At 39.6% G+C, this 22,683-nt stretch overlaps 3 protein-coding genes across 4 annotated transcripts; 2 read left to right on the forward strand and 1 right to left on the reverse strand.

Annotated features, from left to right (window-relative positions):
• Positions 1–153: 153 nt before the first annotated feature.
• LOC133737196 (uncharacterized) lies at positions 154–806 on the reverse strand. Its single transcript, XM_062164806.1, has one exon. The coding sequence runs from the start codon at positions 754–756 to the stop codon at positions 352–354; it is 405 nt and encodes a 134-aa protein (XP_062020790.1). The 5' UTR covers positions 757–806; the 3' UTR covers positions 154–351.
• A 1,725-nt stretch (positions 807–2,531) lies between these two features.
• On the forward strand, positions 2,532–3,684 carry LOC133737217 (uncharacterized). The gene is made up of 4 exons (XM_062164826.1): positions 2,532–2,675; positions 2,769–2,813; positions 2,905–3,335; positions 3,417–3,684. Exons 1-4 carry the CDS (start codon positions 2,547–2,549, stop codon positions 3,418–3,420), a joined length of 609 nt encoding a protein of 202 aa, XP_062020810.1. The 5' UTR covers positions 2,532–2,546; the 3' UTR covers positions 3,421–3,684.
• Positions 3,685–4,919: 1,235 nt separating this feature from the next.
• LOC133737205 (uncharacterized) lies at positions 4,920–5,872 on the forward strand. Of its 2 annotated transcripts, none has more exons than XM_062164819.1 (3): positions 4,920–5,113; positions 5,216–5,260; positions 5,403–5,872. In XM_062164819.1, the coding sequence occupies exons 1-3, from the start codon at positions 4,991–4,993 to the stop codon at positions 5,709–5,711; spliced, it is 477 nt and encodes a 158-aa protein (XP_062020803.1). In that variant the 5' UTR covers positions 4,920–4,990; the 3' UTR covers positions 5,712–5,872. The 2 variants fall into 2 exon arrangements, with proteins under 2 accessions (XP_062020803.1, XP_062020799.1); XM_062164815.1 differs by having other exon boundaries at positions 4,928–5,113; positions 5,370–5,872.
• The last annotated feature ends 16,811 nt before the right edge of the window (positions 5,873–22,683 follow it).

Below are 22,683 nucleotides of genomic sequence, written 5' to 3' on the forward strand. Positions count from 1 at the left end.
GATTATTCCTTAACCTTAACCCCTAACCCTAACCCTAACCCTAACCCTAACCCTAAAGCTATATAGTTAGGTTGACCTTACCTACTATTCAAAGGTCCTAACATGAGAAAACAAAATATTTAGGACTTTAATATAAAAAGAGACAGACAGATAGACTTAAAAAGGTTAACTAAACCCATATATACTTCCTCCAGATAATGAATTATTCTCTCTATATATCCAGAGATATATACAAAGCAATTGATATTTTATCTCACTTCAGCTAAACAGCCACATATGTAGTAGGGGATTGTACAAGAACAGCAATTTGGGCATAACTTATATATGTATATGTAAAGGCATATATACAACTTAAGCAAATGCCTCAACAGGGAAGGTCTTAGTGATCCCAGCAAGGCTCTTAAAGTGAATCTTCCCAGTGGGTGGCTCATCAACTGTGATCTCACTCACTGGAGGCCACAGCATGAGCTCCTTGGCCTTCACTCCCTTGAGTTTCTTGATCCTCTTCTTCTCGACGTAGCCCGTTATTTCAGTGTCATAGCTCACAAGCTTGCTAATCATCTTGAACTCATGCTCGACCTTCTTCGCTTGCACAATCCACATGTACCCGGTGCTCTCCACGAATCCAACTTCAATGACTTCGGCCAGTGGAAGAATTCCTTGAGGAAGTTGGAATTGTTGGAGGATTGAGGTGGCTAATTTTAGGCCTTCCTCGTGGCCTTTCTTCACAATGCCTCCTACTTTCTCTGCTGCCATGTTTGATTGTATAGGTATATATGGAGCTACGAGCTTAGTTCTTGTTGCAGAGGGAGATGAGGCCTTATCTATTTATATAGCTGATTATGCGTTCAATACTAAATGCATTGACAAAGTATATGGTGGAAACCAAAGTATCTGCTTCGTGCTAGTCGTCACAAGCTTTGTTTCACTTTGATCACTACACATGTCACTAAGCTAATTTGTCTCACTCACTTTGTCCATCATTAAGGCACGATTATAGATGCCACGTAATAATATAGAAGAAAATTGAATTATTTATAGGCGTTTTTTAGTGATGTCTTACACATTCTTGTTAATCCGAGAATCTATGATATATCTAGTGCAATTTCAAACACCACGTATATACATTCTTATTTTATGAATATCATCATTTTAAGGTTTATTTAGTAATTTGCTACCCATCGTTCTCATTGGGTAGCTAAACTCGAGTTTAAAGGTGCAGTTAGTGTAACTTCACTAGATAAACAAATCTAGCCAACCAGGCACACCCCCACCCCCCAGCATTCACGTAGTATTATCATGCTTTTTTTTTTTGGCCTTTTGTAATGAATAAGCCCAAAATGTCAATTGTGTATTGGGATGAAACCATCACTTGGCACACTTCATACCTCAAGTCAACTAATTATAATAGGAAACAGAATTCTAATTAATTATGGAATATTGAGTCCTAATTAATTTACACATCAAAAGCTGTAAATTATATGATGGTTCACTGGCCACATATTGTAAGAAAGACTCATGTTCTCATACCGATTACGGATTAGATGCATCAATTGCAAGGTCTAAACTACATTTTGTGACTCTCCTGTAAAGTTGTGATACATCTTATCAAATTCTTTCCATGCAATGGAGTTTGGCGAATGCCTCGTAGTACCCGCTAGATCCTTCCATTTATCACTATGTCACCTCATATTAGCTGTATGTTTCAACAAAAACAACCTTTATAATCTGGGCTTCAATAGAAAATAGCGTAGCATTTTTTGTGGGATCTTTTTTAAAAAAAATAATAAATTCTCATCATCTGAGTTGGCACTAGGTTTATATCTTGGCTCATTACACATGAGACATTTTTTCTTATCTTCATGCTCCTTGTACTAATTCACAATCATGCTTACAAGCATCGATTTTCTCATATCACAAACCCAAATTTTATGCTAATTGCAGCATAGAACGATGTGTTTGGGGGACAATAAATTGGTCCGTCCCGAAAAAATTTGCCCCAAATGGGTTTTCTCTAGTAGTACAAGTTAACAGCTAAGTTAACTCTTGAAGGAAAGGAAATCATCGTCTTCTTAGATGAAGAAATTAAAAAAGACACTTATGTTTCTCTCTAAGATGTTGAGCTCCTCACAAAGTAGCCTGAGGTCCTTATAAGTTAAAGGTTTAATTTTTTTCATAAACCACCATAATTTTCATAAAAAATTCCGTGATTTGACTTTATCGATATTTGACCAGCATCTAAATTATCTTTAAAACGAAATTTATCAAAATTTCCGTCCACACTCAAAGTTTTCAATTTTTCAGAAATCCAAAATACCAAAATTTCAAACCTTGCAATAAATGGTGTGGGATAAAAGCTGTAACAGTAGAAAACTAGAAATACTGAGTTTTACGCGGAAAACCATTTTACTGGGAAGATAGAAACAAAAAGCGTAAATAAATCGACCAACTCGAGCCGAGCCGAGCCGGAAGTTGAAAAGTGGATCCCATATATAAAAAGCAGGACGGATGGGTCAGTAAAAGCAGAAGCAGAGAAAGTGAAGAAGATGATGGAGATGGTGAATGTAAGCCAACGCAAGACGAAAAGGCAGAGCGAGAAGATGTCTCTGGAAGACTACCTCTTTCTCACTGAGTCTCGCTCCAACCTCCACCTCACCGTCACTCACCTCAATCAGGTTCGTTGATCTTCTTCTTCTTCAATTCAAATCAATTCGTTACAGTTTTCCTAATTTTCTTTCAAATTTCAACTATGAATTTTGGTTGCGCAGATCATCAGCATGCACGGATTCAAAAAACTTCACAGACTTCACAAGGTAAAAATTCATCCTCACTCTCTGAGTCTCTGTTAATCGATTTGGCTTCCTCTGTTTGTTTTTTTTTTTTTCACCATTTTCGGCTCTGTAGAAAATTCTGAGCGACGCCGTGAGCACAATGGACCTGGTGGAACCGAGCCGCTCTACGCTCCGGGACTACATCTCGCCGCCGGTCAACACTTGTCTGAACGACGTCGTCGCGGACATGAACAACCTGAGCTGGCAGGAGTGCTGCGTCACCGCCATCAAAACGCTGAGCTCGTGTCAACTAAACGACGCCGTCGAGTGCTCGAAGAGCCACCAATCGCCTCCCACGGCTCTGGATTCCCACGGCGGCGGCGTTTCCGGTACTACATTTCAGGGAAGGGCTGAGCCGTTGAGGAAACTGGTGCAGTGGAAGAAGAGACGGACTCAGGAGAGCGCTGATCCGGTGGTGAAGAGGCAGAGGATGAGATCGGAAAGCGACGGTGGTGGTGGCGCCGCCGCTCTTGCTTGGGATTGTGTCTCGTTGAATTCTTTCAGGTAATGAAACGCTCAACGCCGTCGTTTCGTTTCGGTTTTTGGTTTCTTAGTTCTTACCATTTGTATCTATTTTCGTTTCAGTTGATTTCCTGCAAACAGAGAAAGCATTTACAGTCGTTTTGGATGGAGTTTGGTAACGCAGCATCTCAAAGTTGTTGGTTAGTGGTAGATCTGTGAAATTCGTAAAAACTAAGGGTTGTTTCTGTTATTTAGTTCATAGTTTCATACACTGGCAGGGAGCCTTTTGGTATCTGTTGAGATAATCTGAGAGCTCGATCAACAGAAATTTTCTGGATTGCAAATTACACTTTCATCACTAATTGATGATATTAGTGGTAGTATTGTTTGAGTTGTTAATGACTACTAGTATCTTAGTATAATGAAGTAGAGTTTCTGCTGACATTATTCATAAAATTTTGGCATATGGCTATCCCAAGTGTTCCTTTTACATGAATTTTTTTGGGGTCATTATCCTAATGACTACAAATTAAAAATGAACTAATGAAGTAAGTAATCCAAGAGCTCAGTTACTTTTTCATCAAATAAAAGAGCTCAGGTACTTAAAAAGATATGGAAATTGAACGTCTCTTGAAAAGTGAAGATTTTGCTTAGTTTTGTGACATAATTGTGACAAGAGCTTATTTTGGAAAAAAAGTGTTTTTGAACTTTAATTGAAAAAATAACCAATGTGCGGAGGAGCTGACTATGAAGATATTGACTATCACTTCATGAAGTGTTGTTCCTTTGCTCGTAAATGAGTACCTCACTTCTAATAGTTGTAATGGTTCTTTTTTCGATTTGTTTTCAAAAAATACAAATGTAAAATTTGTTGTGACAAATTTTCAAATTTGGGAGTCTAGAAATTAGTGAGTTTATTGGCAAGTCGGACCCTAGATTCTGGGATTCTATGTATTGTTGCTCATTGGACCCAAAATCCCTATGCTTTTTCAACATGCACGTACTCATTTTAAATGTTGAAGGGCAATCTCATTCAAGCTAAAATTTAATGGATGTGACATGAGATGAATTTGAAGCTCCTAAAGTTCATCACAGATGTTAACATGCATCACCTTTATCATTGGTGGCTTGGTGCTAAAAATTTAGGCTTAGACTAAGGTTCTCCAATCCGAGATCAAGTAAATCTAAAAATTTGATTGACAGTAAGTTTATCGATTATATACTTTTTTTTTTTTTTTTGAGAGAAGGAAATGCATTGCATTAAACTGATAAACGCAATCGAGATACAGTACAGGTATAAGTACCGGAAAGTCAAAAGAACAATCCACAACCTAATATGAAAGTCAGAAAACAAAAGCGTCATTAGACGAAGTGATATTCAAAAGATTCAAACTATTATTAAAAATATTCATTATGTTCTCATCATAACCAAATTTCGTGACGGACCGATGCGTGTGACTATTGATCATTCATAAGAACAAATTTATATAAGTTCATTCCCAAAAAAAAACAAAAAAAAAAACTGTAACTCTGAGGAAAATTCGGTCGCACCCATTTCCATGTGTAAATCATATTCCCTATTTACTGTTGGAATGCCAATATGCATTCCCAAGCATGAGACGACACGTGGCATCCATCTGCACACACCTTCGAGGCCTGTGATCGAGAAGAGGAAAACGCAAAGCAGAAGTTAGCAGATGCTGATGGAGATGGCGAGCAAAGCTAAGCATAACGCGAATGCGAAGATGTCTCTGGATGATTACCTCCTCCTCATCCAGTCTCGCTCCCACCTCCACCTCACCGTCAGCCATCTCAATCAGGTTCCATTCTTCTTCTTCTTCTTCTTCTTCTTCCTCGATCAATTCCATTTTCATCATAATCGAATTTCATTTTGATTTCCGGAGTTTCGTTTTCCCGATCAGATTATCAGCATGCACGGCTACAAGAAGATCCACAAAGTTCACAAGGTTGAATCGCTCGCTCCCTCATCAACTTTATTTTCTCTAATTTCGTCGAAATCGATCTACTGGAAATTTAATTACGATATACATTTTTCGCCATTTTTGGACTGTGTAGAAGCTTCTAAGCGACGCCGTGAACTCACTGCAGCTGGTGAACCCGTGCCGCTCGACTCTCAAGGACTACATCTCGCCGTTGGTGACGATGAAGATGGAGGACGTCTTCGCCGACCTCACCGACCTCAACTGGCAAGACTGTTGCATCACCTCAATCGAAACCCTCAGTTCATGGGAGGACCAGTCCCCTCCTCGCCGAAACGGCGCCGTCCAGTTCCAACACTACTCGCCGTCCACCGCAGCCCACAGCGTGATCGTTTCTGCTCCCGGACCGACCAAGAAGAGATCGGCGCGGAAGAGGAAGCGGACTGCTAAAGTGGCCGATCTGGTAAATTTCGCCTAAGCCTAGGGGTATTTCCGTCTATTAGTTTTTTCAAGAGTAGTGCGTGTCGAGGGTATTTCGGTCCTTTCGCCATTAGCAACGAGTTCGTGGTGTAACAACTGGAATCTTTTTAGTTTTTGGGCACTGGATTTTCATTACAAAACTGATTTGGTATTTGCTTATTTGTAAGAATTTTGAGCACTTTGGTGTTCTTACAACACCAAAAAATAAGCACAAAGTGGAAATTGACTAGTAATATTTTTGATGATTGATGAGGAATCAACCCAAAAGTCACACCAAGAACAAGTTCATTACCCCCAATTCGAAAGAAACAATAATAATGTAAAGCAATTGCAGGTAAATTATCTGAAACCCATCCTAAGAGACTTGGATTTGGAGTTGGTGACTTGGATGGTGGTACTGTTAGCCTCCTGAATTGATTTCCTTTTTCTAGGATTTGAGGCAGAGGAGGGAGTAGTTACTCTTAATTGGATTTGGTTGGAGTGCATTGGTGTTGAATTGGTATTGCCAGAGGTAGAGGTTGGTAATGTCAGCAAGAGGCTTCCTCCTCGACCTTAGTTTCTTACGTACATTTCTTCTTCCAAGACCCAAACGACGACGACGACCCAGTTTGAGGAAATGGGCTGGTCGACTTTCCAATGGCAGAAAACAATGGGGGGATGTTCTCTTTGTTGCTGTGGACCTGGTCACAGCAAGCAATGGCCTCCATTAGCAATGGTTAGTGTTTGAGATTTGTGAGAGATGCTTTTGGAGATGGAGGAGTTGGGTAGGGAAGGAAGGAGTGAGAGAGCTATTTGTAAAGTCTGCAATTCAGTGATTTTATTTAATTATTTTGGAGGGATGTTCGAAAGTTTTCATTGTTTTCTCACTTTTCTGTATTTTCAGGTAAAAGTGTTGGTTAATGGGTTTCGAATTTTAGTTTCAAGGAGGAGGGAATAGTTTTATAAATTTCATGTGCCAGTTGCAGACTAGGGGATTAGGGAGGGAAGGACAAGAGGGAGGGAGGGAGGTTTTAAATAAAACATTGATCTGCGCTTTCCCGGGTTTTTACCAAATTTGGCCAAAAAGGCCAAAAACAGATCTGAAGTTTCAAATTGGCGGCGTTATTAACTTCTAGTCAAATGATCAGCCGTCTAAATCAAGCAAACTTCAAAAGATTTTTTTGGATTAAATTTTGTTTAGTCCCTATACTCTGACGCTGTCATCGTTTCAGTCCCTGACATTTCAATTTAATCCATAAAGTCTCTGACCTATCAATTTCACTCCAACAGGTCCACTCCGTTGAATTGCTCCGTTAACAAGCTAACATGGCACGAATTTAGACGCCAACTCAGCTCCGTGGATGATAAAATGTCAAGAATACCCCTAATTTCCCCCTTTAATTTTTTTAATCATCTCTATTTTCTTCTTGCTGCAAACATCTTCCTCACCTCATCGAAAAAACATCTTCTTCCTCACACCGAATCTCCCAAAACCCAAATCCCTGTCGTCCTTCTCTATTTTTTTCTTCTTGCTGCAACATCTTCCTCACCTCATCGAAAAAACCTCTTCTTCCTCACACCGAATCTCCCAAAACCCAAATCCCCGTCGTCCTTCTCCTCCACCATCGCCACCCGATCGCTCTGTTTCCTCGATCCCAAAATCAATGACATTAGTTTGCATGTCCTCCGGCACACCGACACCAGCCACTGATCAGTTAATCTTGACCGGAATGATGAAGTGGTTCAATAACCAGAAGGGATTCAAGTTCACCACCCCGGAGAACGGCGATGAGCAGCTCTCTGTGTCCACCAATCCTCGATTTGAACCGTAGGCTTCCGGACTCTTGGCGACGGCGAGTCCATTGAGTTCCAGATCGAGACCGACAACATCGAGTTTCAGTATTGGGTACCCTTCAATAATTGAATAGCGAAAGTCTTCAAAGTCTAGGTATTTGTTGATCACTCTATGTCTAGAGTAAATTTTCCCGTAATTTGGGGTGTTTGGGGCAATTGCAGCTTCATCTTCATCTTTGGTTTTGCTGACATAGCAGAAGCTCAGGCCACCACATATCCCTATGACGGTGACCTTGCTTATAATTATTAGCTTTGTTTTATCTTAATTGTATGAGCTAGCTAGTTAAAGATTTCAGTTTTCGAATCAATTTTACATTGAGGTCAATTTCTCGATCAATTTTACATTTTACATTTGGTTTGGTTTTAAAGTTTTCTTGGTGTTCCGGTGAGATTAGGTTTGGTTTTGTGCATCTGCGATTTGTGGTTTAAAAGACGGGGTCTTTTGATTTTGTATTGATGGAGGAGCAATTCATACTGAGAGTTCCACGTTTTCGATTTCGGATTCTTCAAGCTTGGTAAGTTGCTGCCTTGCGCCCTTGCTTCGATTTCTGGGTTCGACATTCTTCAAGCTTGGTTCGAATTGCATATGTTTTTCCTTGTATATGAGATGAAATTTGTATAAGAAATTTGTTTTGCCTTTGTCTCATATCTTTTCTGCAATACTTTTTGAGTTTTCTTGATAATTCAATAATTCATGGGAAAGTATCAATGAGGACTGCATACTCATAAGTCATAAATGAATTCAGTTGGTCAAGGGTTGTAATTGCACTTTAACTTGTTGCTGCTTATCACACTCGGCATAGTGTGTTAATGGCTAAAACGAACTCATGCTTCAAGGTTATTGGAAACTAAACATCAAAACATATACTTTAATCTCACATGAAATCACAACATCCAAGAAAACCAAAAACATAGAACGCTACATAATCTGATTTTTAAGTTACAAGATAACAAAACCAAAAACAACAAGTTCGGGTTCATGGTTACACTTTTAAAGAGGCTTTAAGAACTCAAGAAGATCTTCAAATGTGGTGGACGTCAAAGAGAGTCACGGCAAGGATGGAGGATGGAAGATGAACTTGCTTCACGGCTTCAAAATCTTGAACACTTGGAGAGGCCGAAACTTTGAGAGAGTAAAGGGGAGAGATTGCGATTTTGATTCAGGGTTTCATGATGATTTTCACGGCAATAACTTCCCCCTTTATATAGTGCACGGCCTAGGGTTTAATTCCCTAAGAATTCTCCTTGTTTGCATCATCCGACCAATGAGAAAATTCCATTTGAATTAGAGAACAAGTCATCTTCTCTTGGCCAAAATTCTTCAATGTATCTGGACCTAATTCGGCCACCATGCATGTAGAATACAACCAGGAAACCTCCTATGATTTTTATTTTCTTTTCCTGATTGCACACGAAGTAGAATTTCTCCCAAACTCTCCATATATGCTCTTGCCGAAATATTCATGAATCTTCTATTTATTTTTGGCAAAAATCAATAATAATTGATTTAGGATTCCTCAAGACTTCATGGAAGGATCTAGAGACTCATGTGCAAGTTACATGCTTCAATCTTTGGGCCAGACTTCTCAAATGGACAATTTCAAAGCCCATCTTCATGATTGCCGAAATTCTTTGTGCATTCTAGAACTTTCGTGAACATTCTTGAGTCATCTTGAAGCCACAGCATCTCCTAGCCTTACCAGGACTCCTAGTGTCATTAGGTTTCCTAGTCCAACTAGGACTCTGTCATTTCTCATTTCTCATTTCTCATTTCTCATTTCCGAACACCATTTTTCCGAGCTCACTCCTAGTTGACTTAGGATTCCTACTTCAACTGGGATTCCTTTTCCTGGTAGGATTAGGAAAGCTTCATTTCTCCATTTCTTTCCCATTTCTGCGCCCCATTTCCTCCTTGCCTTCATTTTCATCATTTCTTGCTCTTCTGAGCTCATTTCCTGCGTTTGAAGCTCATTTCTACCTAAATACAACAAAGTAAGTTAGAAATGACATTGTTAAAGGAATAACTAAGTAAAATGTAGGGAAAATGCTACTAAAAACATAGAAAACATTAGTCCGATCATTTCCTTTAAGATTCAGTTTTTCCTTGCAAGGTTGTGCTCCTATACCGCTGATGAGTTCAATTCATGAAGGATTCTCTTCCATCTTGAGCCAAATTTAAGAAATTTGATGATTGGTAAGTGTTGACTTGTTTCATGCAATTTCACCTTTCCTTTGATCATTCTCCATTTACAGCTTTGAGTTCATCAATCTTGTGAATGATGATGTCCTCTGAACTCAAGCTAGCTCATAATCTTATCTGTTTTTTCTCTAGTGGAACACGTATTCTTTTATTGTTGATGTCATTGATAAATTTCATGATTCTGACCTTGTGAATCTGTTTAGACAAATTATCTACGGTATTGTTTTCTATTTAATTTTTGTTGATCCCATTTCATATTACACATCAAAAAGATTGTATCAGAAAATTTGATAATATTCTATAATGATTAACATAGCTACTGACGCAATGCATGCATTTGAAAAAAAATCCAACCGCTCAAATGATTTAACCGTTGCAATCCAACGATAGAAAATCAAGCAGCTCAAGTAAACATAATTGCGGCTAGTAGTTGTTAAATTTTTTATTTCCGAAAATTCTATGAAGGGTATATCACTATAGCAACATTCAGAATGCTAGCAATGCATGTAACATGTATTTAGATGAGCTTGGAAGGGACAATATTCCGTTTAACGCAACATTGATGGGTTTTGGTTATCAGTATGGGATTGCCTATGTGTATTCGGCGGATGCTAGAAGGTGTTCACTGCAGAAACCTGGTGCTATTGTGGGATGTGGTTCTGGCTTTTAGGAGGTTGTTGAATACCTTAGGAAAAAGTCATTTATGAGGCGGACCACAAGGGAAGAGCTTGTGAACTACCTCAGAGAGGGGATTGTTGTTGCGGCTATTGTGGGCAGATATCCTGGGGGTTTTGTAACTTCAGTAGTTATACCAAATAAACGGAAGCTACCAAAGATTCATCAAGGTAATCACGTGCTTCAGATTTGTCATTCAAATTTTTTTAGCCTACAAAGGCAGTTGTCCGTGTGTTTTATCATGACAAGTATTGGGTTGCAATATACATTTGAGAATGAAACACCAGCGAATGTAGTGGCTAGAAGGGAGACAACATTTGGAAACAAGTGGAGCGAAAATTCATTGATGGCTTCAATGACAATTCTACAAATGCAAGATCGGATGAAAGTTGTAAGTCTTGATGGCAAATATTTCTCTTTCCATACATGAATAAGTGGAATTTTTGTGTCACGGGTTCCTAGAGGAGGCTTCAAATGGAGCAAATCACATTGATCAAGTGATTTTTCTTTCATATTTCTTTACATATTATACATCAATATCGTTTCATGGATTATTATTCTCATTTCTTATTGTTATATGGTTGAAAAATATTGTTTTAGTAGGAACACCTCGCCGAGGATTTGTTTAGGGAAGACATGAACGGAAAATCGTTCTGTAATACCCCGAAAAATCCAAATTAATTTCCGTGGATTTTTAGAAATGATTTCACGATAGTGGGAGCGAGTACGAGGCTTGGAGAAGTTATGGAATTAGTTCGAACGATTAATTTTCGAAAACGAACGTTATTTAGGAGGTCTCAAAAAGTGACTTTTTATACATTGGGAATTTGGGAAAACTTCATTCATGAAAGTTGTAGAGCGCGTCGATACGAGTTCGTGGACATATGGAATGCGAAAATCGGAGTTCGTATGAGAAAGTTATAAGCGATTGAAAATCGGGAAAATTCTATAAATACAAAAAAAAGTTCCGGAAATTGCATTGGAGAACAGAAATTTCAGAAACCTATATTTTCTCCCCAATTCTCTCCCGAGCCCAGATTTGTTCCTCTCTCTTCCACCGGCCATATCTCCCTCCACAGACCTCCGATCGACTTGATTCCAAAAGTATTTTCATTCGCCTTGAAGTCAGTTAAAACTTCCTAGAAGACATCAAAGTGAGAAAAGAACCATGGAAGGTGCTAGGAGGCCGAGAAGCTGCACAGCTCGAGCTGGAATTCGCCCGATGCTGCTCTTCCTTCACCGGCCGATATCTCTCTCATCCAACCTCGAATCGAGTTGATTCCAAAAGGGATTTTGCTGGGCCTGAGCTATATTACAACTTTGTAGAAGACATCGAGGGGAAATAACCAACGTGGTAGCCGCTACAAGTCGAAGAACACGGTGCAGTCGAGCTGGAAATCACCTCCTTTCCCCACCGTCGTTCTCCCTCCTCCGGCCACCTTTTGCCGTGATTCTTGAGAGGATTCTGCACTTCTGAGGATGTAGATCATTTCCCCTAAGGTGGATTGCATCGATTTCATCTGTGGAGATCGAATTGGAACGAATTCAAAACTAGGGTTCTTCGGGTTTCAAACCTTATAAGGTAAAATTCTACTTTTTGGCTTATAATCTGACTTTGGTGTAGTTATGAAAGTTTCAATTCGAGTTAAGATGAAGAACTTTCGTGTTGGGAGTTTTGTCTAATTTTGACTTTGGATGGGTGGCGGTGCCGCCACTGTGATGGTGGTTTCCGGCGACCTCCGGCCACCCCAAGGACAGTTTCTGTCCATTTTTGTGTTCTACGTGTCGATACGATCGTTTGCATATATAATTCATAATTTTTGGATATCGTATGATTAAGTTATGAATTTTTAAGTTTCGATCGATTTCGATCGTTCGATTTGTGATCTGTGAAGATCAGACCGTCCGATGGACTTGTAGTTTTGTTATGTTGATCTTATGACTGTCCCAGTGGCTTTGTGTGGTCATGGGCGAAGATCCGACCGTTGGATCTTCGTATAATTGTGAAATAGTGATTCGGAAGGCGATTCGTGAGAATCTAACCGTCGGATTTTCGTATAATTTTGAGGAGATGTTTGTTAGAGTGATTCAAGAAGATCTGACCGTTGGATCTTCGTGATAATTTTGGAGAATGATCCTAAGGGCGATCCGTGAGGATCCGACCGTTGGATCATCATATAAATTCGATCTGGCCGTTGGATCATCATTAAATTAGAATCCGACCGTTGGATTTCCGTATATGTGTGGTTTATGAATGATTGCTAAGTTAAGATCGTATCTGACTAGGTGATTGACGGTTTGAGTTAGTGGACGATTGTGGATCGTATTTTGAGCGGAATTGAAGACGCAGCGGGATTATCGAGGTGAGTAAACCTCACGTGGTTCATATTACGAACCGAGTACTTTTAATTAATTTATTTTTTGTCGTCATTGTGTGAGCTATAGTTGGTATTAATGGGCATTCCTGTGTGAATGTCTATCTATATATATATTATTTATGTGAAATAATATGTATTGTTGAAATTGTGAGATATTATGTACTGTTATGGTTGTGTTGAGTTTATTGTTGAAAAGCAACAATATTGTGAGAGGTATTAAATTTATTGTTGAGAAACAATAAATTGTTGATTTGTTGAGATATATTGATCTGTGGAGATCAATAGGTCACGGGGGTGACCATGGCATCTATTAGTGAACCACGCCCTTGTACCGGGTAGGTGGAAACTAATAGCATTAAATCGTGAACCACGCCCTCGCGCCGGGTAGGTGGAAACGATCAGTTAGAGCTCTAGTCTGTCTGCCAAATGTTGAGTGACCTTATGAGGGTAACGGGGAGTGACTCATAAGTGTATAATATTTATATATATATATATATTTATATATATATGAGAGTGAGAAAGTGAAGTGGTTTTGTGGTGATCATTGTAATTGTGATGTTTCTACATTTCTATACTTGAGTTAAAGGAAATGTATTTTATTAAATCAACAGTTCTTCTTGTTTACTCATACTGGCTGTAAAAAGCTTACCGGGTTTTGTGTTGTTGCAACTCCCGGTACACTATTCAAATTGTGTAGCGGGTAATCCTACAGGACAGGAGAACCAGGACGGTGATCGTGCGGTTAGAGCAATTGTTAGAGTTTTACAGCAATTGTACGTTGTGAGGTGTGTTATGATCATTTGAGCTTTACAATATTGCTTGTGAGAGTGAATTGTAATAATGAACTCGAAGTTTCGAGATTTGGATTTTGTAATTGTAATTATTCATGTTTCGGATTTGAATTTATTATTCAAAATTCGGGGCGTGACAGTTTGGTATCAGAGCGTAAGGTACATATTTGGTGATAATCAGTACTCCCCGAGTGATGGCCCGTCTGCAGCGGATCCCCATCATATACTCTTCGGTACTGGTATAATCATTGGGTATGTCTTAGTATGGGGTCTAGACAGCGTGTATGTCTGTAGGACGGTAGAGTTGTCTTCTAAGTTCGTATTAGAATAAATTTAGTTTCCGCAGGTTGTAATCTTCGAGGAATAGAGACCTCTAGATTTAACTCTGATGAGTCGGTGAGATTTGTTTTATGGAAGTGAGGTCCTTTTGGATGTTGAAGTGTTGGTTGAAGGCATGATGTTGACCTATGCACGTACCTAGTGTGGATACGAGTATGAATTGTTATAAATTTTGTCTTCTTAAGTTGGACGTACAGACGTTTGGATGGGATGTACGTATCAAGGATTAAATATCTTGTTTTGTAATGAGATGTCCTTGTGGAGTTTGTTAGTAGGGTTGAGGTTAGGAAAGAAATTATTGTGGTTACTTCTTCCTTGTGCTTGTAAGTTGTTAAGCAGGGTTTAAGGTGCGAGACAAGAATTTTATTTTGTGCTCGATGGTTAGAGATGAGAGACCATTGTTTTGGGTTGTCGTTGAGTACTATAATTCCTTCAGAATCAGGATTGTTGGTAGAATTGGAATTAGTAGTAGTTTTGATGATTCGGAATTTGAATTGAGTTCGCGAGACGTGTCTTATATACGTGGTTGATGTTGCTTGCATCATTTTGGAACGATACGTTACGATTCAAAAGGAAAACTGGATTTGAAATTTATTCATTTGAATACCATGGGTTGATGACCTGACCGTGACTTGTGAATATAGTTTTGTTCAAGTGAATGAAATTGAATTTTGTGGCCTTTGTGTGGTGAACTAGTTTTCTTAAGTTTTGGATCATAGTATGGAGATGGACTGCAGTGAATTTGAAGTTGTTGTGTGTTTTAAGTTTAAGTAGGCGGGACACTTAAAGTTTTGCAAGGGAGTTGATTTTGGTGTAATTAATTGGGAGAGTTAGAATCAGTTCTTGTGAATGATGTTGGATGAGAGTGTGTGCCTTTGGTGATTGATTTTAGGTGATATAGTTAAACGCAATTTCGGATATTGATTTTAGTGACTTTGTTAGGTATCCATGGTGGTTCAAGTGAATTACTATGTGATATGGAGTTTGATTCGAATTCTGAATCGCTAAATGTTAGGGATTGAATTGTGGTGAGTTTTTGTTGAAGCAATTGATAGATGGAATTATCGAGATTCTATAAGAGTTGTAAGAGTAACTCTAAAGACGTGGGTTTTTCCTAGCTAACTCAGGATGTGTTTAGCTTTATAAATCCCTAATCCTATCGATGAAATTGTTGTGTTTGGTTTGACTCAGAGGATACTAGCTAGACCTCGATGCGACTTAATTGATTGTTGGATTCTTTTTGAGTGATTGTTTTTATTGCATCATTATGAAAGATGTGTGCAGTAGAGTTGTTTATGGTTTTGAAAATAGTATTGGGTGACCAAGGTTCGATCCTTGGTGTTGTCGTTGGTTAAACAAAAAGAAAGGAAAACATGCACACCATCTTATTGATTTTATATTACAAAAAAAAAAAAAAGGAAAACGAGGACTATGCTATGCTAAGCCTAGTCAGCAGCTCCGGATGGATTGAGGCTGAGCTCAAGAGAAACGTTAGAGCCACTGTTGTAACCGCCTGAGCCACCAGAATAGTAACCAAATACGCTACCTTCCTCGGATGTAGTCTTCGGGTTACCAAAGACGTCCTCGCCGTGCACGGGGAACAGAGGAAGAGTTTCAACCTCCTGGTGATCTCCTCCTCGTTGTTGCAGGGATGTTCGTCCTCCTGTTGTGCCAAAAGAGTTGTACTGGTATTAGTATTGAAGGGTGAGGAAGAATATGAAACAAAATTTAAATCAAGAAATCCTTCATTACCAGTAGAATAGGTGGAACCAAAGTTGAGATCAATGGATCTACCATCATCAGTAGAACTAGTGGACCCAAAATTGATGTCAATGGATCCACCAGCTGGCCCAAAATTGATGTCGATGGATCCACCAGCACCAGTAGAACCAGTGGACCCAAAATTGAGATCAATGGATCCACCAGTACCAAGAGAACTAGTTCCCATGGGCACTGGAGCAGCCTGATTACACCTATTCATCTGCTTCTCTCGAGCCCTGACGTTCTGGAACCAAAAGTAAATGTTCTTACCCTCAACATGTCCATACTGGTTCAGCTGGAGGCAGATCTCGTGAATGTGCTCTGTAGTTGGGCACTTAAATCCCTTGACGTAGTAAAGATCCTTGAGGATTCTTATTTGTTCTGGAGTAGGAATCCACCTGGTACGGCTTCGCCAGAAATCCATGTTGGCACTACTTCCAGCTGCTTGGGTGTTTCCTCCCTCCTCTGTTGGTTGCTGTTGTTGTGGTTCCATTTGTTGCGGGGTTTGGAGCTCCATTAGTTGCAGAGTTCGTGGCTCTTGGGTCATGGAGTGAGAGGATGTGAAAATCGAGGAATACATGGTTTAGTGTTTGAGGGAGATTTTGTTAGAAGGATTGGAGTTGTTGAACTGGTGATTGGAGATCTGAGATTCTCAGAGGAAAGATGAGATCGAATCTTCAAATGGAAGAAAAGATCTGAGAAAGAAGGATTGAAGATTTGGAGGAAAAGATTGAAGATCTGAAAGTTCAGAGGAAAGATGGGATTGAATCAACTAGATGGGAGAGAAGATCAGAAGAGAAGGATCGAAATTGATGAAGAAAGGATTTGAGAAGAGAAAGGCTGAAGAGTTGAGAGAGAAAGACTTGAGCTCGGAAGAAAATTTCTTTTCTTTTGGAGTGAACAGTTTTTCTCCAGAATGCACCTATTTATAGAACAAGGTGAGCAGATCTCCACCGTTGGATGAACGATCTCAGAATTTGAATCCACGCGTTGGATTAAAGTTGCCCCGAAACCCGGAAAAGCTGTTGGCGCGTGTTGAGCGTGTAAGGGGACAGGCCGAACCTCGAGACGCTGTGGCAGACAGCTTTAGCCGAAAGTGATTTGCTTTCCGTAAATCACGGAAGAGACGTGTCGTGGCACGTGGAGTGTACCGACAGTTTGTTGTTATTCTATCGCTTATGATAGAATAAATAAAAGAAGTTGCATGGATAGTAACGAGAGCAGCTGGTGCTCTAGTGGTTGAAGAGCAAGGCTCTTGTACAAGAGGTCAGAGGTTCGAACCTTGCCTCTCGTTTATTTTTATTATGTTCGCTTATGACATAATAAGTATAACATTTGTACACATTATATTAAGCACAGCTTGTGCTCCAGTGGTTGGGGACAAAGGTTTCGTGCAGCAGGTTAAGGTTTCGAACCTTGCCTCCCCCGTTATTTTATTTATGTCGCTTATGACATAATAAATTTAACACGTGAGCATATATTAATGAAGGCAGCTCTTGCTTCAGTGGTTGGGAGCAAAACCTTCGTGTTCGAGGGTCGGGAGTTCGAACCTTACCTCTTACAAATATTTTTGGATCTCGTATATGCTTGATATACGGACGTATATACGGTATGTACGGTATACATACGTATATACGGTCTGTACGGTATGCATACGTATATACAGTTGTACGTTATGCATACGTATATACGGTCTGTACGGTATGCATACGTATATACGGTATGTACAATTTCATACCGTAGCCGAGCTGGAAGTTGGTGGGCCGATTGGTAGGCCCAAATAGTAAGCCCAAATAGTGAGCCCAATTGTTCGGCCCGATTGGTAGGCCCAAATGGTAAGCCCAATTGTTCGGCCCGAATGGTAGGCCCAAATGTTAAACCCAATTTGGTTCGGGTCGGTTCGAAATGTGGATGGTCCGATTTCTTCGGCCCAATTGGCCAGCCCTAATGCTTAGCCCAAGGATTGAGCAAGCCCAAGTCATCGTCACTGGGTGACATATTTTATTGGCGTGCTTTTGGGGATGATTTGTTTTGAGTGATGCATCACTATTGTTGTGAAGAATGGTGCATGCTTGAGTTTTACTATAGAGATTTACCGTGATGCTAATTGAGTAGCGAAACACTTTGTGGGAGTGTTTACTGTGCTTGTATGCCAGTACAGAGTGATGATCTAAGTGAAGATCTATGTGATGATCTATGTGAGGATCTATGAGATGATCCATGTGACGATTTTGTGTATGTGATGTGGAGTGTTGTTGAGCAGTTGTTGTGTGAGTTTACGTTTGTGATGAAAGGATTTAGTGGCCATAGGAATGTATTTTTATACAAAGAGCTGAGGCTCTGTAGATTACTACAGATTTGGAAAAGATGGAGATTCTATGGTTAGGTCAACCTTAATCGAGAGGAATTGACTTACGCTCAAATTTCGGGACGAAATTTCTTTAAGGAGGGTAGATTGTAATACCCCGAAAAATCCAAATTAATTTCCGTGGATTTTTAGAAATGATTTCACGATAGTGGGAGCGAGTACGAGGCTTGGAGAAGTTATGGAATTAGTTCGAACGATTAATTTTCGAAAACGAACGTTATTTAGGAGGTCTCAAAAAGTGACTTTTTATACATTGGGAATTTGGGAAAACTTCATTCATGAAAGTTGTAGAGCGCGTCGATACGAGTTCGTGGACATATGGAATGCGAAAATCGGAGTTCGTATGAGAAAGTTATAAGCGATTGAAAATCGGGAAAATTCTATAAATACAAAAAAAAGTTCCGGAAATTGCATTGGAGAACAGAAATTTCAGAAACCTATATTTTCTCCCCAATTCTCTCCCGAGCCCAGATTTGTTCCTCTCTCTTCCACCGGCCATATCTCCCTCCACAGACCTCCGATCGACTTGATTCCAAAAGTATTTTCATTCGCCTTGAAGTCAGTTAAAACTTCCTAGAAGACATCAAAGTGAGAAAAGAACCATGGAAGGTGCTAGGAGGCCGAGAAGCTGCACAGCTCGAGCTGGAATTCGCCCGATGCTGCTCTTCCTTCACCGGCCGATATCTCTCTCATCCAACCTCGAATCGAGTTGATTCCAAAAGGGATTTTGCTGGGCCTGAGCTATATTACAACTTTGTAGAAGACATCGAGGGGAAATAACCAACGTGGTAGCCGCTACAAGTCGAAGAACACGGTGCAGTCGAGCTGGAAATCACCTCCTTTCCCCACCGTCGTTCTCCCTCCTCCGGCCACCTTTTGCCGTGATTCTTGAGAGGATTCTGCACTTCTGAGGATGTAGATCATTTCCCCTAAGGTGGATTGCATCGATTTCATCTGTGGAGATCGAATTGGAACGAATTCAAAACTAGGGTTCTTCGGGTTTCAAACCTTATAAGGTAAAATTCTACTTTTTGGCTTATAATCTGACTTTGGTGTAGTTATGAAAGTTTCAATTCGAGTTAAGATGAAGAACTTTCGTGTTGGGAGTTTTGTCTAATTTTGACTTTGGATGGGTGGCGGTGCCGCCACTGTGATGGTGGTTTCCGGCGACCTCCGGCCACCCCAAGGACAGTTTCTGTCCATTTTTGTGTTCTACGTGTCGATACGATCGTTTGCATATATAATTCATAATTTTTGGATATCGTATGATTAAGTTATGAATTTTTAAGTTTCGATCGATTTCGATCGTTCGATTTGTGATCTGTGAAGATCAGACCGTCCGATGGACTTGTAGTTTTGTTATGTTGATCTTATGACTGTCCCAGTGGCTTTGTGTGGTCATGGGCGAAGATCCGACCGTTGGATCTTCGTATAATTGTGAAATAGTGATTCGGAAGGCGATTCGTGAGAATCTAACCGTCGGATTTTCGTATAATTTTGAGGAGATGTTTGTTAGAGTGATTCAAGAAGATCTGACCGTTGGATCTTCGTGATAATTTTGGAGAATGATCCTAAGGGCGATCCGTGAGGATCCGACCGTTGGATCATCATATAAATTCGATCTGGCCGTTGGATCATCATTAAATTAGAATCCGACCGTTGGATTTCCGTATATGTGTGGTTTATGAATGATTGCTAAGTTAAGATCGTATCTGACTAGGTGATTGACGGTTTGAGTTAGTGGACGATTGTGGATCGTATTTTGAGCGGAATTGAAGACGCAGCGGGATTATCGAGGTGAGTAAACCTCACGTGGTTCATATTACGAACCGAGTACTTTTAATTAATTTATTTTTTGTCGTCATTGTGTGAGCTATAGTTGGTATTAATGGGCATTCCTGTGTGAATGTCTATCTATATATATATTATTTATGTGAAATAATATGTATTGTTGAAATTGTGAGATATTATGTACTGTTATGGTTGTGTTGAGTTTATTGTTGAAAAGCAACAATATTGTGAGAGGTATTAAATTTATTGTTGAGAAACAATAAATTGTTGATTTGTTGAGATATATTGATCTGTGGAGATCAATAGGTCACGGGGGTGACCATGGCATCTATTAGTGAACCACGCCCTTGTACCGGGTAGGTGGAAACTAATAGCATTAAATCGTGAACCACGCCCTCGCGCCGGGTAGGTGGAAACGATCAGTTAGAGCTCTAGTCTGTCTGCCAAATGTTGAGTGACCTTATGAGGGTAACGGGGAGTGACTCATAAGTGTATAATATTTATATATATATATATTTATATATATATGAGAGTGAGAAAGTGAAGTGGTTTTGTGGTGATCATTGTAATTGTGATGTTTCTACATTTCTATACTTGAGTTAAAGGAAATGTATTTTATTAAATCAACAGTTCTTCTTGTTTACTCATACTGGCTGTAAAAAGCTTACCGGGTTTTGTGTTGTTGCAACTCCCGGTACACTATTCAAATTGTGTAGCGGGTAATCCTACAGGACAGGAGAACCAGGACGGTGATCGTGCGGTTAGAGCAATTGTTAGAGTTTTACAGCAATTGTACGTTGTGAGGTGTGTTATGCTCATTTGAGCTTTACAATATTGCTTGTGAGAGTGAATTGTAATAATGAACTCGAAGTTTCGAGATTTGGATTTTGTAATTGTAATTATTCATGTTTCGGATTTGAATTTATTATTCAAAATTCGGGGCGTGACACGTTCAATTTTCATAGTTGCTACGATTTGTGCAAAGATCAGTTTTTTATTCCCAGCAAAAGACCCTTTTTTTTTTTTTTGTCTCTGTTGTTCCGTTCACCCTCTCACACAAACAAGCTAAAATAAACAGTCCCAATAACACCCTCCATCATCATAATCATAACAAATAGATAAAACACAAAAAATAAATGAAATCAACACTGATGATCACAGTAACAAGAACATGCTTGAAATCAACGCTGAAAACATCCTACAAATTAAAACTCGTAACTTAGTCGATGGAAACGGTCAAAAAGGAAACCTCAAATCAGTCATCAGCATGAAATGTATATCGGCTGTGGGTTGAACGGGGATGATGATGCTGTTTTGTGGTGGTGTTAGAGGTTAACCCTTCTTTGCTGCCAGTTGAAGAAATATGGCAGCCATCAGTCTCATCGCCATTCCCCCTACGAACAGAGTCTCCTCACCTTCCTCAAAAATGGCTGAAACAGGTCGCCGGCGATGCATGCGTATGACCTTTTCGACTTTGTTTTCGTCTGGGTACTTGATGACTACTCGCCCATCTTTAGCCATCTCGAGGCTTATTTTGCTGTTGGAATGGGCAGCGCGTGAGAAGCTGACACTCAAAGTAGGTGAGGACTGCTTGATGATCGCCGACAACACAGCGGTGGCAACCAGCTTCCCCAAGCCACCAGCTGTATTAGCGAAAGCTTTTCTGGATGTGCTCCCGACGGATTCAAAAAACTTAGAAAAAACAAAGCCCACTGCATTTCCTGCTTTCTGCTTCATTTGATTCACAGAGAAAGTTTGGGTCTTGAAACTTTCTCTGGATGTATAGCAGGGCACTTTAAATAGGCCAAGTGTGTGGGTAGGTAGGCCCCTAGTAGAGTTTGTCCGATTTGCCTCTATATAATATCCAGCGTTTTCAAAACTTTGTTTATTGACTGATTTTGTTCGATCCTCCTCCAATGTTTTTTTTTTCCTTCCGCAAAGAGTAAAATGTGACATCTTATGTGGGAGCAAGACGTTGATTTTGTGTCAAAGTTCTATCTTGGTTTTAGTCGAACCTCCACATTTATCGTAAATCTTCCTAAATTTTTATAAATTTCTTTTTTCTATTATGCCCTTTGATAGAATTGAGGCCACACTCTTCCATATTCTCCTCCCTCACTCACTCTCTCTTTCTCTTTCATACTAGATGTACTGCCCGCGTGCTGCCGCGGGACTTATGGTATCACAATTGTTTGACTATCTCATGTGTTGATGTTAGACCTATGAGTAGCATGATAATTTGTTTCAACTTTCTTGAATACCATAGTGCAGAATTATGAGAACCTTAATATATTACATCATCTAAAACTACTTAATTGTTGCAAGAAAAATTATTGGTTGATATTTTTTAGGGAGAATTTTAACAACAGTCCTCGACAAATTGCCCACTCCGAAATTTTGTACACTAAGTTTCAAAATATTCAAATTAGTACATAACTTTCAAACAACGACAGACTTATAGTACATGGTGTCAATAACACTGTTAACTCTATGCCATTATTCATTTTCAAAGGATAATTTAGTATTTTCCTCAGGCTAAAATTTGTGAGGATCTCATGCTACTTTGTGAGGAGCTCAACACCTATGTTGTTGCATTTTATGAGTTTGTGAGGACCTCAGGCTACTTTGTGTAAGAAGCTCAGATTTATGAAAAAATTGAAAATTATGAGTTCAGTACATGGTGTCAATAACACCAAAATTTTCTACTGTTGCATTTTTGTTGGAACGGGACTTTAGTCCCACATAGAAGAAATGATTAAGGGTGATAGCCTTAATAAGGCCATATCCTTGCAATCAATTAAATGGATGACAAGTCTTGATATGGGCTTTTCCCT

Source organism: Rosa rugosa, chromosome 1, assembly GCF_958449725.1.
Source record: "Rosa rugosa chromosome 1, drRosRugo1.1, whole genome shotgun sequence".
NCBI classification, from domain to species: Eukaryota; Viridiplantae; Streptophyta; class Magnoliopsida; order Rosales; family Rosaceae; genus Rosa; species Rosa rugosa.